At 46.9% G+C, this 22052-nt stretch overlaps 1 protein-coding gene across 7 annotated transcripts in view; it reads right to left on the minus strand.

Annotated features, from left to right (window-relative positions):
• Window positions 1-11735: 11735 nt before the first annotated feature.
• The window catches only part of CLASP1 (cytoplasmic linker associated protein 1), a 113352-nt gene continuing 103035 nt past the window's right edge, over window positions 11736-22052 (minus strand). For all 7 annotated transcript variants that reach the window (XM_069982441.1, XM_069982440.1, XM_069982439.1 and 4 more), the window contains 8 exons: window positions 21604-21710; window positions 19187-19337; window positions 18550-18796; window positions 18280-18470; window positions 17872-18000; window positions 16071-16277; window positions 15786-15902; window positions 11736-14006 (listed from right to left, as the gene is read on the minus strand). In XM_069982441.1, coding sequence (XP_069838542.1) covers window positions 13920-14006; window positions 15786-15902; window positions 16071-16277; window positions 17872-18000; window positions 18280-18470; window positions 18550-18796; window positions 19187-19337; window positions 21604-21710 — 1236 coding nt within the window. In that variant the 3' untranslated portion in view covers window positions 11736-13919. The remainder of the gene's footprint in view (window positions 14007-15785; window positions 15903-16070; window positions 16278-17871; window positions 18001-18279; window positions 18471-18549; window positions 18797-19186; window positions 19338-21603; window positions 21711-22052) is intronic.

Below are 22052 nucleotides of genomic sequence, written 5' to 3' on the forward strand. Positions count from 1 at the left end.
ACTGACTACTTCTGGGCAGAAACAGAAAAAGTCCCTAAGGGTTCTGTTACACAGGGCGATTATCGTTATATCGTTCAAATTTAAATGATAGTCATTTCATGTAAATGCAGACAATGATCAAACGACCGAGAAATTGTTCATCATTTATTTGGTGCTGACACCAAAATCGTTGTTAATCGTTCAGTGTAATTCCACATCGTTCTGATTTGAAGCCAAAGCCAGAAATGGATTTGAAAAGAGGAGAAATCTCAGGCTTTCCTTTATGACCTGATCTCTGTTTATAGTCTGTTTCTGGCTTTGGCTTCAAATATTTGTCAGATAATCTTTCTGTGTAAATGGACCCTAATATGGTGAACGATTTTAGGTTTACGATAAACAATTAGCTTATCGTTAATCTTTGCGTCTAATAGGACCCTAAGGGCCCTATTAGACGGGACGATTATCATGCGGAAAATCGTTATATCTTTTGAATTTAAACGATAATCATTCTGTATAATTGCAGGCAGTGATCTGCAAATCGTTCATGTGTCGTTTATTGTTGACTCTAAAATCATTGTTAATCGTTTGCTAATCATGCAGTGTAATTCCACCTGGATGATCCTTTTGCTGGGATCAGATGGAGTAATCGATCATAACTAACGTGTAATGTGGTGAACGATTTCAGGGTAACAATAAACAATCTTACTTGCGATCATTAATCATTAAAAATCGCTTTGTCTAATAGGACCGTAACGTGTCTTGAATATATAGTGTTTGAAATGCCTTCATCTTTAATATTCGGTTCTAGTAGCCACCATTGTGACCACAGGTTATCGGTGTTGGAGCAAAATAGTGCAGTGTAATGACCGGAAGAAATCCGATCTCAAGGAATGATGTGACTATCACAGAAATCGTCTTTGTAGAAAAAGCCATCTATAACCATTTCCTGGGCTCCCCAATAACCTTATGACCAGGCAGTGGCCATGGAAAACACAAAACCATTATTCCGGCACCATGACTATTGAATGTCTATGGGGAGCCATTAAATGTTATGGAGCCCTCTCCTTGCAGGATATGAACACAGGTTTCCCCCCTGAAGGTTTCTGGAGGTCACAAGGTAAGGTTCTTGGTGGATCCTGGAGACTATGAAGGTGGACCGCTATGATGCTATGAATGAACAGCGGGAAAGGATTACCGCCGCTATCCCTTACAGTGCCGGGAATGAGTGGTTGTCGGCATCCTGTTTGTAGAGACAGTTTCTACCAGTTTAGGGGCCTTGAATTCCATAATTTAGCATTGAGGAGATAAGATAAGGTCAGAACCATGAGAGAATCGTACAAATCCCATAATAATCAGGAATCCATTGCCTCCGAAATATTAAAAGCATTGAATGTTATCATCCATCAGTCCTGCAAATATCATCCTACCCTAAATACTATGACAGTGGTGTGTCGGGGGGCAGGGAGGTGCATGCCCTCCTCTAGTTATGGTCCTGAGTTTACCACCTACCTGCAGATGACATTGTGTGCCGTTCTATATACACCAGCCATTATATTCCTGCCCCTGTGTGCATCCCTCTTGTGTTCTGACCCATTAGGGACCTGTGAAGTATCTTCTCCATGACGGCAGATGTTGTGCCCCATAACCTTATAATGTGACCCCCCCCGACCCCAAAGCCCTGTGAAGTTTCCTGTGTGGTGTGAAGTGCGCCCTCCATGGATGGGACTTGTTCCCCTGCAGTTCCCATAGATGATTGACAAGAATCCGTACAAAAAGCTCAACACGATTCCCGACCAGCAGAGATTTGATCCATTGTATGAGCATCTGAGCGGCTTCTCGCTCTTGTACCTTGAAAGTTTTCGGTGCTGTCAGCACAGTCACCGGCGTGAGTCTCCTCTGTGTTAATGGGATGATGCAGAGATCATTGTGTGGGCTGTCAGTGTGCGGCTCGGCTTTCATTCTTCTCTATTCAGGATGCGAGGGCTTCGAGGCATCAACTTAGTCACTGTCAGCAGTATAATCATGACATATGGACACGTGGGATCAGAAACCTGCAAAGTGAGGAAGCTAAAATGTCTGCTGGAAGATGAAACCTTATACAGCCCAGAAGAAGAGCAATAGTGGGGACTTCCACAGCCCAAAATGGATAAAGCTAAGAACATATAAGATTCCCTGAAGACAATCTTATCGTCGCCTCACACAAGTTCCTTCTCCCTGCAAGGACCAAGGTGAGATTCCACCCAAGATACCTTTTCCTCATATAATTTGTGTTATTATTCTATGTAATAATACTGACAGCCAGCCTCTATATAACGTCTTCTCACGACCACACCTTGTTACCGACCTCACCAGAAGTACTTGTAAGCTGTTAAATCGGGATGCTTTAGGAGAGACATTTAAGTATAAAATCTACAAAAGTCGGAAGGCCTCAGTATCTCTGTGCCACTGTCCATGCCCTTGCCTCTTCCTTTCCATCCTCCTTAACATAAATAGGAGGGCAGTGCTGGACTCCAAGGTAAGAAAAACTACCCCCCACCTGTGCTCTAATCAATTACTGACGACCTAGAGAGATAGCATAGGGGTACGTTTACTTGGTTCGGCCATTTATCTGTTAAAATGAATGTACTCTCCCAAATACACTATTGTCTCCAGGCCCTGCCAATAAATGTACCCATGTCCTTTTTTACAAACTCTCTTCCCTTCTCATAATTTCCCTTCTCGCGGCCCCTTGGATACCATCCTCCTTCCACCCTGCGCTGTCACATCCCACCATTACACGAACTCTGAATCTTTGTAACAAGCATCTATCTTTGGTATTTCTACCTCCTACCTCTGCTATATCCTATTTACCTGGCCTTTCACCCTGGGGTGGAGGAACCCACTTTCTACATGGGGTCCACCACAGGCAGCTTTAGGGCCGAGGACTTTCTTCAAGCCTCCTCCTGGCTCTCCCTTCTCTCAAGGAACTTTTTTCCCTTCCTTCCCCTTCTCTCTTCGTTCCCATACTACCTCTCCCATCACTCTCCTTTCTTTATGCCATGTGGAGCAGCCTAGCCCCCCATACCTTGCTGACTGGGGAGGTGACTTCGGCTTGTTTTTATTAGCAGCTCACATATCCCAGGTGCTCAAGCTTTTCCATTCCTCATTTATGAGAGGCTATCCAGGTGATATTGTGTTCCTAAGGCCTACCCTCTATGTTAGAGGAACTGTGGAGAAGAAGGATTTCTCATACATACCTTTATGGAGTTGTCAAAAATTGGTCCCTTTCTGGAAAGAGGTATGGTTCCATACTGCGCCACCTGGTCAACACTGCCTGCCTTGTGGCAGTGTCCAGACCCTCCACCCCATCTATGTGGTTGCACAAGGTAGAGGACATGTCCATCATATGGAAGACTTCATGGCCCAATTATATGACTGAAACACCCGCTCGTTCAGAACCCAGGACTACTGGGATCAGTTTACTGAAACTGACAGATTTAGGCTGGGTTCACACTATGTATATTTGAGGCTGTATTTGTGAGGCTGTATAGCAACCAAAACCAGGAGTGGATTGAAAACACAGAAAGGCTCTGTTCACATAATGTTGTAATTGAGTGGATGGCCATCATTTAATGGCAAATATTTGCTGTTATTTTAAAACAACGGCTGTGGTATTGAAATAATGGCCGTTATTTACTGTTATATGGCGGCCATCCACTCAATTTCAACATTGTGTGAACAGATCCTTTCTGTGTTTTCAATCCACTCCTGGTTTTGGTTGCTATGAGGACCTGACATGAGGACCAAATACTGCCTCAAATATACATAGTGTGAACTTAGCCTTAAAGGGGTTGTACAGCATTAGAAAAACATGGCCAGAAACAGCACATGTCATGTCATGCGTTTATATTCTTAATTTGGAAAATTTAATACCTTCAAAATAAATTATAAAGAGAAAAAAAGTGAAACACACAGCATACACCCAGTTCATGCTTACCCCTACCCCACCTCAGGCTAAACCTGAGGATTCTACTATTACTCGTACTTGTCATAGCATAGTGAGGTTAGTCAACTAGCTTGCAAAGAAGGATTAAAATCGCGGTAGGAACCATCCTAAATGTCACACCTACCCCACCTGGAGATGAAAAGTAACACATGAAAAGATGTTAACCTGCCGTATCTGTAGCAATGCCCTAATGCTGTGAGGAGGCAAAGTATAGTGGAGAGCTGAAAGGGTCTGACCATGAGAGTGGTACAGACCGAGGGCAACTTTGGGTCAGCATTGGACTGAGAAAAGCAGGATGGTCTTCTCGATTGTCCAGCATCAAGGTTGTCCTCACCAAGCTGTTAGGTGTTGGAAGCAGCAGTTATGTGACAGCACACACATATGGATCAGGCTCTGGACAGCCCAGACAGGCAGAAGCAGAGAGGATCGGTAGATCTGCAGACAAGCACCAGCAGCTTCTATAGTTTCCTTGCCCACCATCGAGATGGAGGCTTCTTCATTGTACACCTCTGTTTGTGCCCAGACCACTTCAGGGTACCTTGTAGAAGAGTAGAAGGAAATTTGGTTAAATGGCTCCCATTACGTGTCCTGCCATTGACAACTGGACACCGCCTCCTTGATCTGCAGTGTTGTTGTGAATTGGGACACTGGACGGCAATGGGCTGGAGCTGCATTGTTTTTGATTACAGATGGGCAGACAATGCATGTTGTGTTACCATTATGGATCAGTCCTAAGATGTCCTGGAAAAAATTGATACAGCCATAGGCTATGTTCACACTGCGTATGAGTCCGGCCGCATTTCGAACGCTGCCGTACATGTGCGGCTAAAACTACGGGCGTGAGAAAAATTGACATGCGGACGGGTGCGTACGAACCACGAACATACGCCCGTAGTACAGTTATGCTTCCCTAGCTTGTTTCGAAGCGATCTGAAACAGGGCATTTACTTGGAAATCTTCGTCCAGCCCAATAAAACTCACAGAACCTTTTGGATCGAAAAATCAAGTTCAATTTGGCTGAAATAAGTACTTCGTACGGGACCGCATGTAAATCCACGGCTGTGAGTTTCAACATTTCCGTCCTCAAACAATGGTCTTGTTCATTTTTCACGGCGCCGTATACGATCCGGCCATAGGCTCATACGTAGTGTGCCCTGTGCGGGCATGTATCATATACTTTCAAGCGAACGCATCAACCTCAAAACTACGTGCATATATTCGCGGTTCTCATTACGGACGGAAACATACGCAGCGTGAACATAGCCATAGGTTGTATCCACCAGGCCTCCCAAGGGTGACATCCAAACTCTGCCGCTGTGGAGAGTCAAATGCCAAACAATCTGGTTCGGAAAACATTGCTAAACCCGAACAGTTTGGCCTCTCCGCTCGACACTAGTGGGCATTGAAAAATCCAGTCAGAAAAATTTTTGCATAAAAAACACAGCAATTTTTTTGAAGGTTTGAAATATGTCTAAAAACACCCATATGTAAACATAGCCCAACGCCTGGTTTGCTGCAGTAGGAGTGAGTAGACATTGCTAGGACTTGGAAAGTTAAAGCGGCACTATCAGCAGGTTCTTCCCAGAGAACCTGCTGATGTTCCTCAGTAGTTGATAGCCACTACTCTTACCCCTCTTAGCCCCTGCATTGTTTTTAAAATCGCTAAATGCTCTTATGCAAATTACTGACTTAAGAGCATTAAGGGCGTTTCTTGGGGCCAGAGAGCATCGCCGCGGGCCACTCAGCCCGCCCACTATGCCTATTCAACTTCATATTCATAAATGCATAGTGGGCTCTATACACGCCGCCTGCGCAGGGAAGCAGTCCTTTTTGAGATGGGCTGCTTCCCGCGCATGCGTGAATCCCCCGGACCGCCGACGATCCTCCCGGAGATTCCTCAAGAGGTAAGTATGTAGTATATAAGTATATACTTACATCTTGAGGGACCTCCAGGAGGATTGGTGGCGGCCTGGGGACTTAACGCATGCAAGGGAAACAGCCCGCCTCCGAAGGGACTGCTTCCCTGCGCAGGTGGCGTGTATAGAGCCCACTATGCAGTTATGAATATGCATAGTGGGCGGGCGCGGCGATGCTCTTAAGCAAGTAATTTGCATTAGAGCATTTAGTGATTTTAAAAACAATTCCGGGGCCGAGAGGGGTAAGAGTAGTGGCTATCAACTACTGAGGGACACAGCTACTCTGGGAAGAACCTGATGATAGTGCTGCTTGAATAGGAGAAAGGAGAAGATTTAGTTGTTTTTCTAATACTGAATCTTTCCAACACTTCCTGGAGGCGCGCCAATGTAGCAACTGGGCCTCAACAACTGGCGTCTGTGTATTGTGCTGCTGCAGCCGTATTCTCTGTAATTAGCCAGGAGGGTGCGAGATGTCGCTTGTGTTATTGGAGTCTGCTCATCATCACTTATAGGTCACAGATAGATGTGGCTGGTAGAAACTATTTCACAATCTCTTCTAAAAGCCACAATAGGTTATTATATCAGGGTGACTTCTGTGTATTGTTTCCTGGCGTATCATCCTACTCCTTACCACAAGGTTGTTTTATTACTTCATGTGGGTGTGCACTGAACCCAGGAGAAGGTTTCCTTAGCCAACTCTCGAGAGCTCCCTGCAGAGCACCCAGCAACGTTCTGGTGGAGACACTGAATTGTCACAGCCCCGCCCCCTGTATGACATCACTGATATAATCATCTAATGATGTGATGAGACATAAGATTCACATCCCTTATACTGCAGGAACAACTGTTTATCTATTACTGCTGACAACTAGCCTGTATATCATGTCTGAGAGGTAGTCCCTGCCTTGCCCCCTGTATGACATCACTGATATCATTGCTGATGGCGGCACAGACATTATCCAATCTTTATGGGAGCACAAAGAAGGATCTGAGCAGAAACATCCACAGAAGGAACAACCTCCCTCCTCCCAGGATCCTCCATATACTGTGAAGAGCAATAAGATCTGAGGCTGAAGGTGAAGGTCACACCAAATATTTATCAGATTCAGGTTTCTCTTCTGTTCATTCATTTTGTTAATTGATAAAAATAAACTATTTTCACTTCTGTTTTCAGACCATTCCTTCTTTGCATCAGTCTTACTTTTGCTTGGTACTGTAATCCTTGGGAGAAAGGAAAGATGGCGGCGCTGATCCAAGAGGAGACTCAACCCAGCACCTAACTCCTCCTCCTCCTCTCCGTGTCCATTATTCTTTCAGTAATATGAATAGTCCATAAAGGTTTCTCCTTTTTGCTCTTTATGTGTCTCGATCTGCTGCCTCTCTGTATATTAACCCTTCCCCCGCCTGGCTTGTTGCTGCGAGACATTTCCATCCAATGTTTATTTAAAGAAAAAAAAAAAATCACCTTCCTAATTGATATTTATCTTGCAATTCCCCCTGAGTTGTTGCCTTGGCTGCTGCTTCCTTCGCTCGTCCAGCACTGTTTGTACAGTGGTTAATCTGAGAGAGGCTTTATGACGTGAGGATATTGTAGAGAACGAGATCACAGGACCCAGGCCTGGACACAATGGCTGCCAATGGGCAACTCTTCTTTTTACTGTTTTGCAAACATTTCAGGGTAGTTGAGTGCAGACTGGGAGGCACCTGAGCATTCAGTGACTCCCAGTGAGGGGACACAGACCTGTGTGAATATGGATAGAAAGAGCACCGTTATTGCTTAAATCGAAGTGTAAGACACATCTAACACACTGGAGGTCAGAGTAAGTGCTATGTTCAAAAATTATGTTTTAACTACAACGAATACCCCCTTTTTAGAGCCTACTATCCTCCCCTGATCTCCCCTGTAGAGACCTTGGACCAGTGACCCTAGATTCAGTGATCAATTCTTATGCATCACCTTCTATGAATTCTCACATTAGATAGGAAAAATCCATTAATTAGAGCGACTTAAAGTGAGGCTAGGGGCTAGACTAGCTGGGGCCAGGGAAAGAACATCCAGAGAAAGGGGGTCAACTCCTCTCTGAAAGGGGACAGAGGAGGATGTGCCAAATCATTCTGATAAACAGGAAACAGTGGTCAAATACAATGACGGGGCCTAACTAATGTGTCCAAACCCACTACTCACCGATCCCGATCATAGATGGTGTATAACAGCAGATGGCCACCTCCAGCACCATTGTGTGTAAAGGGAACAGAAAGGAGAGACTCCAGGGGGCAAAAAAGCCAAAACTATCACTGGGCGGCACAGAAATGAGGCCGGTCAGAGAAACATAGATGGTCAGATGGATCCAGATGTCTGTGGAAATCATGGCCAGTCAGATGGATCCAGATCTCTGTAGAGAAACGTGGTTGGTCATATGGATCCAGATGTCTGTGGAAATCATGGCCAGTCAGATGGATCCAGATCTCGGTAGAGAAACATGGTCAGATGGATCCAGATCTGTGGAGAAACATGGCCGGTCAGATGGATCCAGACCTCGTTGGAGAAACATGTCTTGGCAGATAAATCTAGATCTCTTTGGAGAAACATGTCTGGGCAGATGGATCCTGATCTCTGTGGAGAAACATGGCTGGTCTGATGAATTTAGTACAAGTAGCATAAATTGATGAGCTTTCTGTCAGGTATGAACAGACTTAGAAAAGGACAAGGAAGAGGGACTCCACAATTGCCCTGTGCCACATTAGCAGATGTCTAGAACCAGTCAGGGTCTGGGAGCCCCAGAAGATTCCTTTTGATGTCTGGAGTCACAGTGAGAGATAGTTTTCCCCATTGGAGACATCAGGTGTACTGATGAGACTGCTGGGCAGAGGTGCCAGTTAATGGGTAGGAGCAATGACATTTTATTGAGTGAACAGATACCCTTAATGCTGCGTTTACACAGAGAGATTTATCTGAGATTTTTGAAGCCAAAGCCAGGAACAGACTATAAACAGGGTGCAGGTCATAAAGGAAAGACTGAGATTCCCTGTCTTTTCAAGTCCATTCCTGACTTTGGCTTCCAAAATTGGTCAGATAAATCTGTCTGTGTAAACGCACCATAAGACTTCCCAATGAAAAGGAACTGCATCTTGTGAAATGTAGCCCAAAGCCTGCTGTTAAAAAAAGCATCCAAACCAGGAGATGGATGGTGTACAGGGCATTTGTGGCTGCCCCAGCCCCTGATCCAGAAGCTAAGGAGAAAATACGGGGGACGAATCTATGTTTAGACTGTGCAAGAGACTGGTATGTGTTTACTCTGCCACTACCAAATGTCTGTACCTATCCGAGAGAAGCAAAGAAATTGATGTTTGTGGATAGGAGATGTATATGAGGGAGAAGAATCCCCCCCCCCCCCCCCCAAACTGTTGTACCTGCAGTTGTGGCTTCACCTTGCAGAGGACTAGTAATGATGAGAGTCATATAATGTGAGGAGACACGACTCCCGTTAACCCTGGGGGTAAAGCTGGACACACAGACTCATCTCTCCCATAAACACTTACATGTTTATTTTGATGAGGTAATATAATGCTGCTGCAAACATCAGTCCCTGGACTCTCTGTCCCCACCATGTTTTTGGGCAGGGTGGGTTTTGTTGTGATGAGACCCTTGTAAATGATTCCATGTACAGACGGCTGGGAAGCAGGTGACATTTCACATAGTTTATATGGCTGAACATCATGGTCTGATCAGTGGAGTCCCATCTCATTCCCTGGCACTAGAGCAGAATTACTGACCTCAGAGCGGTCCGTGTCCTTTACATAGACACAAGGCTCTGGCTGCATAGTGCGCAGCAAGTCAACCTGGAAGGAGAATGTGGAAGAACATGTTTCCACCATATTCCATCATGTAGACTCCTCAGCATCTGCACTTTTACATAAACTGAACAACCCTCCAACACAATGTCATTATATGGAGGTAAACATACAGTATATGGGGATACAATGGTTACATGGAGGTTTACAGACTATATGTGGAGGCACAAGGCATGGATTGAATGAAGGAACATGCGGGTTATATGGCGACATATCAATTTTATAGCTCTATACTGACTATATTGGTGAATACTGCTTATAGTATTATATGTACATTGCTTTCCTGTAGTTATCAGCCAGAGGAGATGGAAAGCTTGGTGCTTATTACCTGTCCACCCCAGAACACGGTAACCAGAAATCTGACCATCCTCACTGTGCAGGAGCTGCTCCTACAATAATCAGTGATGCGATCAGTCCCAGAATAAGGAAGGGCCCTGAGGACATGCTGGGGCCTGCAGATCACACTCTGGGGGGTCCTGATGTGCTGAGGATACAGCTGGATGCACAAGGATCCCTGGTCTCCCACCAGCTCATTACGGCTGTCCCTTTTCCCAGTTCAAATAAAATCGCAATTTCTTAGAATACATTAGTGATTTTAAGCTATTTTCTCAGGTCTATATTTATCACTGACTTATGTTACCGGTCAGACCAAATGACCTGATCGTCAGCTTCCTGCCATCCAATTACCCAGAGTCGGTCTCCATGGAAATGTGCTGCACAATAAGGATCTCTTAAGGAGCCAATGATTAAGACCCTTCTTGGGGTGAAGAAAACAAGAATAAGGAAAGATCTTCACCCTCGCCGAGAGATAGGCTCATGTTTTATTGCACAACAGCGCAAGATTGTGCATCAAAAGAATAATATTCAGTGAGGACGAAGGCCAAGCACAAAGAGATGGACAGACTGTCACTATTTGGCGCCAAGTCTGCAGATCAGCAATGATGGGAATCTATGATGTTTGACACAATTTGTATCCATGTAAGACTTAGCAGCAGCAGTAATGTTAACTATGGAGCTGCAGCCAAAGCAATAGATTGAGTCGTGTGCAGTCCTGTGGACAGTGGCCATCACTCAATGGTTTTAATCAACCAGTAACATAACAGAAAAAGGCAGTGTAGCTCCCCCCCACCCCAGTCCTAAAGCCACATTCGCACGCCCGTGATATATGGTTTGTAAGCTCAATATATATGAGAGAACTCCAGTGAGGTAGGAATAGCTAAAGCTCTTTGCTACTAAACGGACATGGTTAGAACAGTAGATGATTGGGTAAGTTCAATAGCAGAGTGCTTTAACTGTTTCAGAGCTTTTACTGCATCATAATAAACAGTAAGGGGCATTCTCACGTTTCCTGCACAGTCTGTATGTAGAGACAATGTGCTAAGGAGTGGACTTCTGTACTCCCAGCACCATCATTCATTATGATGCCAGCTCCGAAGCGTACTGACACATTCCCCACAGTGGGTAGTTTGATCTGCGCTCCCGCCAGCCTTTCAGTGCTGCTCCTTCCAAGATGCCGGGAAAAGCTAGATGCAGTCATAGGAAACTTCTCCCAGTTTTCAATGATTGATCCAGCTTTTCCCCAACACCCAGGGTGCAGTGGCCGGGAGTGGAGCAGCTCTCAAAGGCCGCCAGCTTGGTAAGCAATTCACATAGAAAACAAAGATTTGCTCATCTCTACCAGCAGCCCTGTAGTACATGGAGCACTTATAAGTGCGTTATACAGATGCATAGGTTCTCCGTGTGTTGCTGTACCGGGTCACTACATGAAGCTTTATCTTTAGTTCATAGGAAATCCACTGTTACGGGACAATCACTTCCTCAAATACCTTAAACACTGATTTTTTACTGTGGGGCCTATGAGCGATCACATGACCTCATTATGTCATATCACAAACACCTCAGTGACAGGTCAGAGGATTTCAGGATGTGATAAACACGTCATGCTCTCAACATTTTCCTGCAAGAAACAATTGCGAGGTTCGGTCAATGAAGAACACCACACGTAAACATAAATTGAATTTATTCTAAAGCAAACTCAGGATTTTTTTTCTTTTCTTCTTGTTTTTTTGTCTTTTATAGCAAATTCTAATCACATACAGGATAATGCAACAAAAAAAAAAAAAAAAAAAGGAAACAAAAAAATAAAATAAAACCATCTGTACAATTGTCATGATACATGGGGAAGTGAACAATCCAGATATAAATACAGAGATATAATCCATGCACATTAACCCCATGTACTCAACTCTGCTGTGTGGTGCTGGAGCCTCCCCCGACCTCACCAGAGACTGGACGTCTCCGATTTCCAGGAGCTCTGTACAGAATACACAGGGTGCGATGCCATGACGCTGGTGGGGACAGGTGAGAATAGGACAATGGGAATGGACAGGTTGTTAGTAGCAACTTCCAGAGCGTCTGACCATGAGCGGGGACACATGCCGCTGCTACTCCGCAATACTAGGGGGACTACACGACTGCAAGGTGGGATTTGGTTTTAAAGCTTTTCTTTTTCTGCTTGGAGTGATAATTTTCCATTAGTTATAAAGCGCGGTGGCTCTGGCCTCAGAGACGGCTGGAGGTCGGAGAGACTGAGAAGCTGTTGGTTACGCTTTCTGTGACGCTGCATTCAGCTGGAAGAAAAACAAGAGGCCACAAAAGAAAAGAAAAAAATCCTTACAGTATTGTTTAATTCATTAGACCGACAGCCACTTCTGACACGTACGCAGGAGCGCGGCAGCCGAGGGATGCGGCCGCCACAGTTACACCTAACAGTCAATAAGGATCAAGCATAGCACTCCAAAAGTGAATAGACATCGAGGTGCACTTCACCTGTGCTGCGGAGGGGCACCTGGCGGAATGACAGGCTATGAGGATACATATACAATGTGCCCAGAGTGGTAGAGCATGTTCAGGACAGATGATCCGCACCTTCCATTATAGCGCCATACATACAGGGCAGGCGCCTCTCAGTCTCACCAGGACAAGGTGGAGCGTTCTATATACACGGGGATAAATATCTTATAAATAAATCAAAGAAACAAAGTAAAGATGGCGGCACAAAAAGAACCAAAGTGAAGAGACTGCAGGAGGGAGACATTCAGTCTAGGCTATGTGCATGGTGACCAGGTTACAGGGACACGAGAGCGAGCCCAAACTGATCCCATTCACTCATGTGCGGAACGTGGCTGCATCATCATTCTCTTCAGCTGGGACCATGAGGGAAACCACTAATATGTGATGTGTCGGATGCCATCTTATACCATCAGAGCACTTCATCTGGATCCTGCAGAAAAGTAACCCTTAGAGCCATATTCTGGGGCCAATACAGGAGAAAGACTCGGACTAAGACTTAAAACAACAAGCGATTAAACCTTCAGCTGGAAGGAACCAGAGCGTTACTCACTGCAAAAGGTCTACAACGTAAAATTGTCCTGATGGCGGGAGTCTCGTCACCAATGAGAGCAGGTTAAAAGAAAAACGTTTAAAAGCTTCAACGCTCAGATGACGCAGACACATCACCCACTGCTGAACCCTCAGTCCAGACTGACAAGATGGCGGCTGAGGATCATGAGACATAAATAAGATCTCGTCCACTCGCTGAATGTGAAATCGTTTTAATGTGTTGAGCCGAACACTGTGTAACCAGTTCCTTCAGGGGGCGGGGGGGGGGGGACATCGCAGGCAGCGGTAAAATGCGCTCGCTGAATATTTACAGAATAAAACAGCAAAAAGAAACAAAAATTAGGAGAGAGAAAAGCCAAGACCGCAAACCGGCGGCGCCTGCAACGCCCAACGCCAGACGCTGAACGCTTGTTCCTTTACGAGAATCATCACTGGGTCAGAAATCTCTACATTCAGTTCAAGAAGAAAAAAAAAAGATAATTCACATACATTTTAGTTAAATAAAATACTGATTGCAACGACTCTTGAGAGGCGCGGCTGATGGCGTCTTCATTCGCCACTCGGGATCGGGGCAGTTTTTTTTTCTTTTTATGAAATTTCAACAAATGGACGAGAGAGACGCCATTGTCTGGACTAATAAAACCCCTTCCTCAGAAGCTGTCAGTTCTATTAGTGTTAATCGATGCTGCCGCCGCTGCCGCCACCGGACACGTCCTGCGTATGGGAGGTGCTGGCGCACTCTCTGCCGCCACTTTCTAGAAGCCGCCCAGGACAGAATGATGTCACTAACTGTGTGTGGAGACGTCAGAGGACGAGCTGCTGTTACTGTTCGTGGTCTGCGCTCTTTTAATGTACAAGTTTAAAAGTTTCATCTGTAGGGAAACAAGAAAAATGAGTATGAGAAAGAGGCGGTCACTGGCAGAGACGTCCGCTGCAAAAGAAGACCCCGAAATACCAGGCAGACTACTCAAAGAGGCAGCAATGACTGAGCGGGATGCCATCCACCCATCCTGTAGCCGCATTACACAATCATGGAAGGACACATTTTTGTTTATTTCTTTACCTACAGACCCATATGAGCTCTCCCTATATGAGGGAAAAAGGGGGTGGTTTGTCTTTATGCTGTTTGCCTTGTGATAAAACTGAGACATTATCTATGTCCCTCAAGTCAGTGCAATTACAACTATATCAAATTTATATAACTTTTAAAAGGCCTTTTTTCCCGTCCTCATCCCTCGGCAGAGAACCAAGACTAGTTACAGGCCAACTCAGCCCACATGACTAGTTTCTACCTCCCTCCCTGCAGTACATGTCGGAATAAGACATTGCTTTCTCCTATATACCCCCTAGGAGGACAGCACACCAGGTAAGGTAATAGAAGGCTTAGAAGCTCTATTACAACACTACATGAGTTATAGCTGTGATACTTGTTTTAGGTGTCATGCTGCAGGTGGGTCCCATCTGGTCTGGGACCGTCCTAGAGATTGGCCCTTATGGAGATAAATTATCAGAGCACTTTGCGTCCTTCCCATCTGTACTCCATCTGTTTGCCTGCTGGGGAGTGATCAATGTGACCCATAATCCTCTCTATCGGCTGTTTATACAGTTTTTACTATTTTGTGCTTGGAAAATTGTCACAATGGAGTGGAAAAGCTTAGATACCTAGTCACTCTCCCATTGGATACAAATAGGTTCCCCATTTATCAAGCTTTGTATGAGAGAAGGAAGAACCCCAAGAAATTGATAAGGTCTGGATCCAATGGCCGATGCTCGATATTACCACTGAGGGGTGTGTGTGTGGTATTGCAGATTATTTCCATCAGTAACACCATACACAACCTGACAAGTGTGGTACTATTTTTTGGAAAAAGACCAACACAATTACGTTTTTCTAATCCTGAATCCATAGTTTAAGCCTGTGTCTTGGTGCTTCTTGCTGCATGGGCGGCTGATGGAACCCAGTGCGCAGTCTGCGCTCTGGATCCCCGGTTGGTGCTGAGGGATATATTGGACTTTGCTTGCAGCAGTGCTACAGTGGACAATCAGGACCTTCCTATCTAATGAAGCCATAGTAGCCGCACATCTATCAGACCGCAGTCCAAATCGGAACCATGGATGTCTTCTTCCCATAACACCTGCCATGATGGGTTACGTCTCCTCCCATGCACCGGCTCGGGCGGAGGACAATGTAAAGACATCAGGATGGAAGTGATGAAGACTCTCTGCTGGTAGATGATGGACATTACTCTTGTTTGTGGGTTTAAGGGTCTGAACCGATTTTCCCTCTAATAATAAATCTTGTTGTGAAAAGCGACAACCGCTGAACTCTCTCAGAGCAAGCAATATAGCGCCCTATACGTGCTCTGGTGTCGGGTGACTTTTCTGTTGTACAACAAAAAACGTCACAGCGGAAAACAAAGTGAGTCTGCAACTCAACCAGATTCTCCCCAATCCAGCTCAGTCTGGAACCGACATTAAGACTCACAGGTCACAACGGTAAGAGAAAAGGAAAGGAAGCAGATAGATGGGGGAGCGATCAGTGTGTGCGCTGGGGGTGTGATGTATACACTACGTGGGTCTGATGTGAGGAGCAGGACCCCCAAGGACAGCCAAAACCCCTCTCACCTCACCAATACCCCTCTCACTCTCACCTTACTGCCCGTCAGCTGTGCAAGATACGGCTTCAGTTCTTCTCCAATCACAGAATAAATGGCTACAAGGCAGAAGACGCTTGCTTTACGGACGCTGCTCTCCGTATTGTCGTAGCCCTGCAGAGAGAATAAAACCCATCATCACAGGACCAGAGGACACCGGGGCAGAAAGGGCACAGAAGAGCAAGACGTGATGACAAATGGAATCAGCTAAAGAGGTCTGAAGCTCCATATAACTGCAGATGGTCACCTCCTTATATAATAATGGCGGAGGGGCGGCCTTACCTGTAATAAGCCGGGGATGATGTCCTGCAGGATCTGGTGCAGTGACTCCTTTGAGATGCGTTCAATGACTTTTGTCTGCATTTTGATGGCAGCAAGGTTGATGGGGTAATCGGCCGTCTGGATGATGGGACACAGGACCTTGATACACTGCTCCGGGTGTATAGAGCTGGCCAGGGTGGAGGCTGCTTCCTCTGCTGCTCGAACAACCTGAAACACACAGAGGTCAGAGCAGAAGCAAACCCAAGAACCTGACATGCTGGCATAGAGACAACGCCGTCTCCCAACACCACCGACAGTAACAGCAGCAGCTACAGGAGCTCTGTCCTTACGTAAACTAAGCTGAACATTCTATTAGAGGTCATGAATACCCAGAGGCTAAAGATCTGTCCATTTCTCCCTCTCCTCACAGCTGAGGGTTTGTTACAGTTTCATCCAGTGTAGACAAACCTGTGAGATGCACACATCTCTTAGTGTATCAGTGCATGGCGACTGTATCGCTTATAGCACTGTCCGGATAAGATGGCCCGACCTATCGTGGCTGAGACTGCATGAACGTCCCTAGCGGCCCTTTTCTTTATTCAGCCATCAGTCACTCACCTCCTATTACATGGAGCGATGTGCGGCCGTCAGCGGCTTATCTTGTGACACGTTGATCAGCCGACTGATAGCTATGACATGGGGAGATATTTGGCAGATAATCTCTGGGTGTAATAGGACCTGTACTGCTATAGCACTGTGCAGTGCTGGAGGGTAAAGTATTCTGGAGGGGTGGCGGCTCATTAGTCACGCCGCCTGTGTACAGGAATGTACCTGTAAATATTAACCGCACTAGCCGCTCACCTGCACACATCGTAGATCTAGACGCGTTTTACGGCCGCTGTTTCATAGACAAACAAAGTAAAAGGCTGTTTTCTAAACTCTCAAATAAACGAGAAAAGTCATAAAAAAATGTAACAGGCCTGAAGGGTGAAGGGTGCAGCGTGCCGACACCTCGTCCACCCAAACACCATAAACATCATGCTGCACGCTCTCACGTAGCTGCACTTTGGCCCAAAACTCTCTGGTTGTCCTGACACAATGATCGCCTCTTAGAGCCCAAACCATGAATCAACTAGGGGCTCGGAGTAACAACTCTGCTACACCCACCGGCTCTACTACATATCCTCCACTCAGGCCAGGATGGCACAGAGTCAGTTTCACTAGGAGATCGGCCCTGGCAAGGAGTCAAAACATCAGCGAACGCCAGAACACAATGTCTCCTGGAATCTTATCAGCAAATCTGCTAACAAACCTCTGACTGTTCACCTGCAACGCTCTGTGTGCAACCGGGCAAATGCGGTGTCCACACAGGAATAAAGTCCCGGGAAGGTCTGAAGCGAGGTATAAAGCAGGACTTACCCCAGGAGGGGCATCCAGGAGCCCCCAGGAGATGGGGCCACATTGAGGATGACCATAATGGATGAAGCTATGTTGACATATGGTGCTGCAGGTCAGAGGCCCGTCCTCCCTTATGATTGTGTAGGGACAGCTATACAACATTATATACTCTGACAAGATCTTTGCATAAACTTTTGTGAATGGAAACATCAGTATTACTGTCTGATCCTGCTCACTCGGACGATGGATTTGTTACAGGTTATCAGTATAGGAAAGAGACAGGCCAAGACTGACGGATGTGTTCTTTCACTTGCAGCAAACGGCAGCACTAAAACCACTTTCTATATACAATGAATGAGGTGTATTCCTATACAGCACCCTGGAGCATCTGATCGTCTTAGTTCTGTGGACACAGCAACTTTACCTCCTTGTGAGAATCCTTGTGCGCCTCCAGCGTCTTCATGATCGTCAGCTCAGCGTAGTTCTTAAACCTCGCCGGCTGGTTCCTCAGGATTTCCCGAAGAACTCTTAACGCCAGCGCCCGAATTGCATGCTAAGAAAAAAAAAGAAAACATCACCACAAGGAACATTCAGACAAGCAGAAATTCCAGAACTAGTGGAACATCTAACACTGCCCAGGTTACTGCTGGACATCAGTGAATGGAAACCATCCGGGCCTGGTCCTGCTCACACAGGCCTATAAACTTTCTAGTCACTGACAGCAAGCTAAAAAAAAAAGAAATTGCAGAACTTTTCAGTTTTAGCTCCAATATCCATGTTGCTAAAGTCCCAGCCCACAACTCTGATGAGAGCGAAGCGGCAGCCATCTTACATCTTTGTCTCCGAGTGTCTCCAGGAGGAGTAGGAGGATGGTTTTGAAGTGCTCTTCCCACACCCCCAGGTTGTCCTCCCGGGTGATCTTCAGCAGCTCGCACAGGGCTCCTTTTCTCTCCTCTACCCGCTCATTGTGGTTGGAGAGCTCCTTTAGGAGGTCAGCAACCAGGTCTGAGTGATCGATGGGAACTGCAGAGAGATGGAAAACGTGTCAGCGAGGGACGAGCGCTGAAACAAAGCATTAGAAAATATACTGGAATCAACTAACCGTCGCGAAGCTGGTCCATGTCATCATCAAACACAGCTTCCTTCAGGGCGGTCTTGTCGTAGCTGTTGATAGAGTCCGAGTACGGATAGGGGCTGTAGTCTCGCCCACGTGGCCCTGTAAACGCTCGAGGCGGCTGAGTGTTCAGCAATGATGTCTTGTTATCGAGTGCCATCCGGCCTCCTTCCACCATGTCTGATCCACCACGGAGGTCGCTGACAGGAGATGCCATTCCTGCCTCCCGAGAGACCTTGAGGAGAGAAAACAAACGTGTCAATCAAAGAAGCAGCAGGAAGTACAGACGGTGTGGCTGGGGGCCCCAGATGTGGCCCCTGACATAACTTGGCACATGCTGCGGGCACATGAAGTACAGCAGCATCAACAGAGTCCGTGCCACCAGCCAATGGTATTACAGATGTGCACCATTACTGGTTTACATGTACATCAACAGTAGCGGTGAATTGGAGAGATTGGACTGACCGGCCCTATGCACAAATATATTATGCGACATTTAGATGACATTGGTTCAGTCTGTCGTCTTTCTTACCTCCTCTCCCACAATGAGTAGTTCTGGTTATCTCTTCTCCCCTCCCCCCCCCATACACGGCCTCCACCCTCCACACTAATACTAAGATCTCACCAGATCGCCATCCTTCCTGGGATCCCTCTTCACTGGTTCATTAAGATCTTCTTGGCTGCGGAAGCTGAATTTCTCAATGGCTTCGGTGACTCCGCGGAGGGAGCTGTAGATTTCATCAGAGTTTAGGTTCTCTGTGTCGTAATCCAGCAAACTGCAGATGAAAGAAATAAGAAGCCTTAACCAAAGCTTGATGGGATGAGAGGCAGAAGCGGCCCAGAACATGAAGCTGTCACTGTATTTACTATGAAAAGGAGACAGAGGACGTACCTGCTGCGACCCCTGAGGAGCTCAGAGAGGGGATCCAGCAGATGGAAACATACACAGAATGACCGCCAGAACGCAGGCCACAGCCAATACCACAGGCAGCAGGATGATGGTGGGGTACGTAGGAACTGAGCGCCATGACTCCGGCATAACAGAAAGTGAATCTGACTGCGGCCACAACCTCCCCAACAGGTGAACCCCCAATACTAGAGCTTCCTGCGGGATTACTCTGCACCAGTACAGCAACGCCATGCAAGTGCCCTCACCAAATGACCCCGGCATTCTCAGAAGGACAGGAGAACTATAGATATGAAGATACCACTGACAAGAGCAAGAGGAGCGCTACGGGGAATTCATGGTAGGATGATGTGATGGACGCTGCGGCTGTAGTGGGTGACTGTGGGAATAGGAGAGGAGGAAAAATGCTGCAGGTTCATGCAATGTCCAGCACAGAAGTGACAGCAAACAAGTCACTATAGGGGTAATAAGTGACCTGGCCATGTTTGAGACAGCGACTTCCTACAGACAATGTGCAAGGACGGTGCGAGGAACGGGCCGGGATGGGATGTGTGGGGACGGTGCGAGGACCGGGCCGGGATGGGATGTGTGGGGACGGTGCGAGGACCGGGCCGGGCCGGGATGTGTGGGGACGGTGCGAGGACCGGGCCGGGATGGGATGTGTGGGGACGGTGCGAGGACCGGGCCGGGATGTGTGGGGACGGTGCGAGGACCGGGCCGGGATGTGTGGGGACGGTGCGAGGACCGGGCCGGGATGTGTGGGGACGGTGCGAGGACCGGGCCGGGATGTGTGGGGACGGTGCGAGGACCGGGCCGGGATGTGTGGCAATTGCTGAGTGTACAGGATTAAAGATTTAGCCATACAGAACAGTATACAATGAGTGCACAGCCTCCCCTTCTCCATCATTACACAACCCAACGTTTGGAAACATTACAGCAGATTAATTAACTGGAACAAAATCTGCCATAAACAGACATCCGCAGCCGCCCACCCCCCCACAGGACTGTAATATTATACAGACCCCTCCCCCCCACAGACCCACACCAGAGGAAGCAGCAGTCACAAGATCTATAAGTGGAATCAGCAATGGCCATTATTATTATCGGGGTGATCAGCTGAGAACTGTATAACATAGGCCAAAGTGCCCCCCACTGCTGCGGGCACAGGACGTCACTGGATGGTGAGGGGAGTAGTTCTGCTTCTTTTATAGGATTATCATCAGTCTGTAAAACTTTATGGGGATAAAAATAATTTAAAAAAAACTTCAAAGGTGACACTGGATGGATTCTTAGTCACAGGTCACACATGACTTTACCAGTAAGTGTATGTTCACACTGAGCAAATGGGGCGCATCTCTATGGGAAGGCTTGCGCGCCTCAGCTATCCGCTCAAAGAATTGACATATCAAGTCTGAGAGCGGAGGGAAGCGAGCCCTCCCATAGAGATGCAGTCTGACAATGGAGCAGGCAGGATTCCGCAGTGGAGAGATCTGCACTGGAATTCCGCCCCATTTGCTCAGTGGGAACATACCCTAAGGACCTAAGCAGAGTACGGCATATTGAAAATATCTTGGTTTCGCTAAATGCAATTTAGTCATGTGACCAAACACACTGCATAGCCCTAGCATAGACCAGAGCCATCTGCAGAACACTGCAGAGTCCCGAGCCATCTGCAGAACACTGCAGAGTCCCGAGCCATCTGCAGAACATTGCAGAGTCCCGAGCCATCTGCAGAACATTGCAGAGTCCCGAGCCATCTGCAGAACATTGCAGAGTCCCGAGCCATCTGCAGAACATTGCAGAGTCCCGAGCCATCTGCAGAACATTGCAGAGTCCCGAGCCATCTGCAGAACATTGCAGAGTCCCGAGCCATCTGCAGAACATTGCAGAGTCCCGAGCCATCTGCAGAACATTGCAGAGTCCCGAGCCATCTGCAGAACATTGCAGAGTCCCGAGCCATCTGCAGAACATTGCAGAGTCCCGAGCCATCTGCAGAACATTGCAGAGTCCAGAGCGTCACCCTGCAGAGCAGCGCTCCACTACATTGGGGAGTATCAGGCTGTAGACCATGGGCAGTGCCAGGGAGGGGACTAGAACCGCTACATTATAACATACACTTCTCATTATATTGTTACCTCGGGGAAAGGCCGCCATGAGAACAGTTGGTCGGAGATGTTAAGGGACTTGATCGGCTGCTTGAATGTCGGGAGGGGGTCCGGCCCATCGTATTACTTGGGGATCCCTGAAACCAGAAACAGATCTTGATGTAACATCAGGCAATATGAATCTAAATCATACACAGAAACAAACAATCTATGACCCCGGCAGCTCCACTGAGGGGTAACAGACAGATCAGGAACAGCGCCCCCTATAACATCTGCAGGGGGCACCACAATATAACACAGCATCACAGCTATGAGGTGACACGCGTTCCATATCCATAATGTGGCGTTCTGCACCGAATAAAATGTGTGGAATAAAATGCTACAAACTGCACCAAAGATTGGGAAATTAAAAGGGATTATCCTAAGATCAAACATTAGCCCTCGCCACAGGATGGGGGGTATGTAGGTGATTGGTGGGG

The sequence above is a fragment of the Dendropsophus ebraccatus genome, chromosome 9 (assembly GCF_027789765.1).
Source record: "Dendropsophus ebraccatus isolate aDenEbr1 chromosome 9, aDenEbr1.pat, whole genome shotgun sequence".
NCBI lineage: Eukaryota > Metazoa > Chordata > Amphibia > Anura > Hylidae > Dendropsophus > Dendropsophus ebraccatus.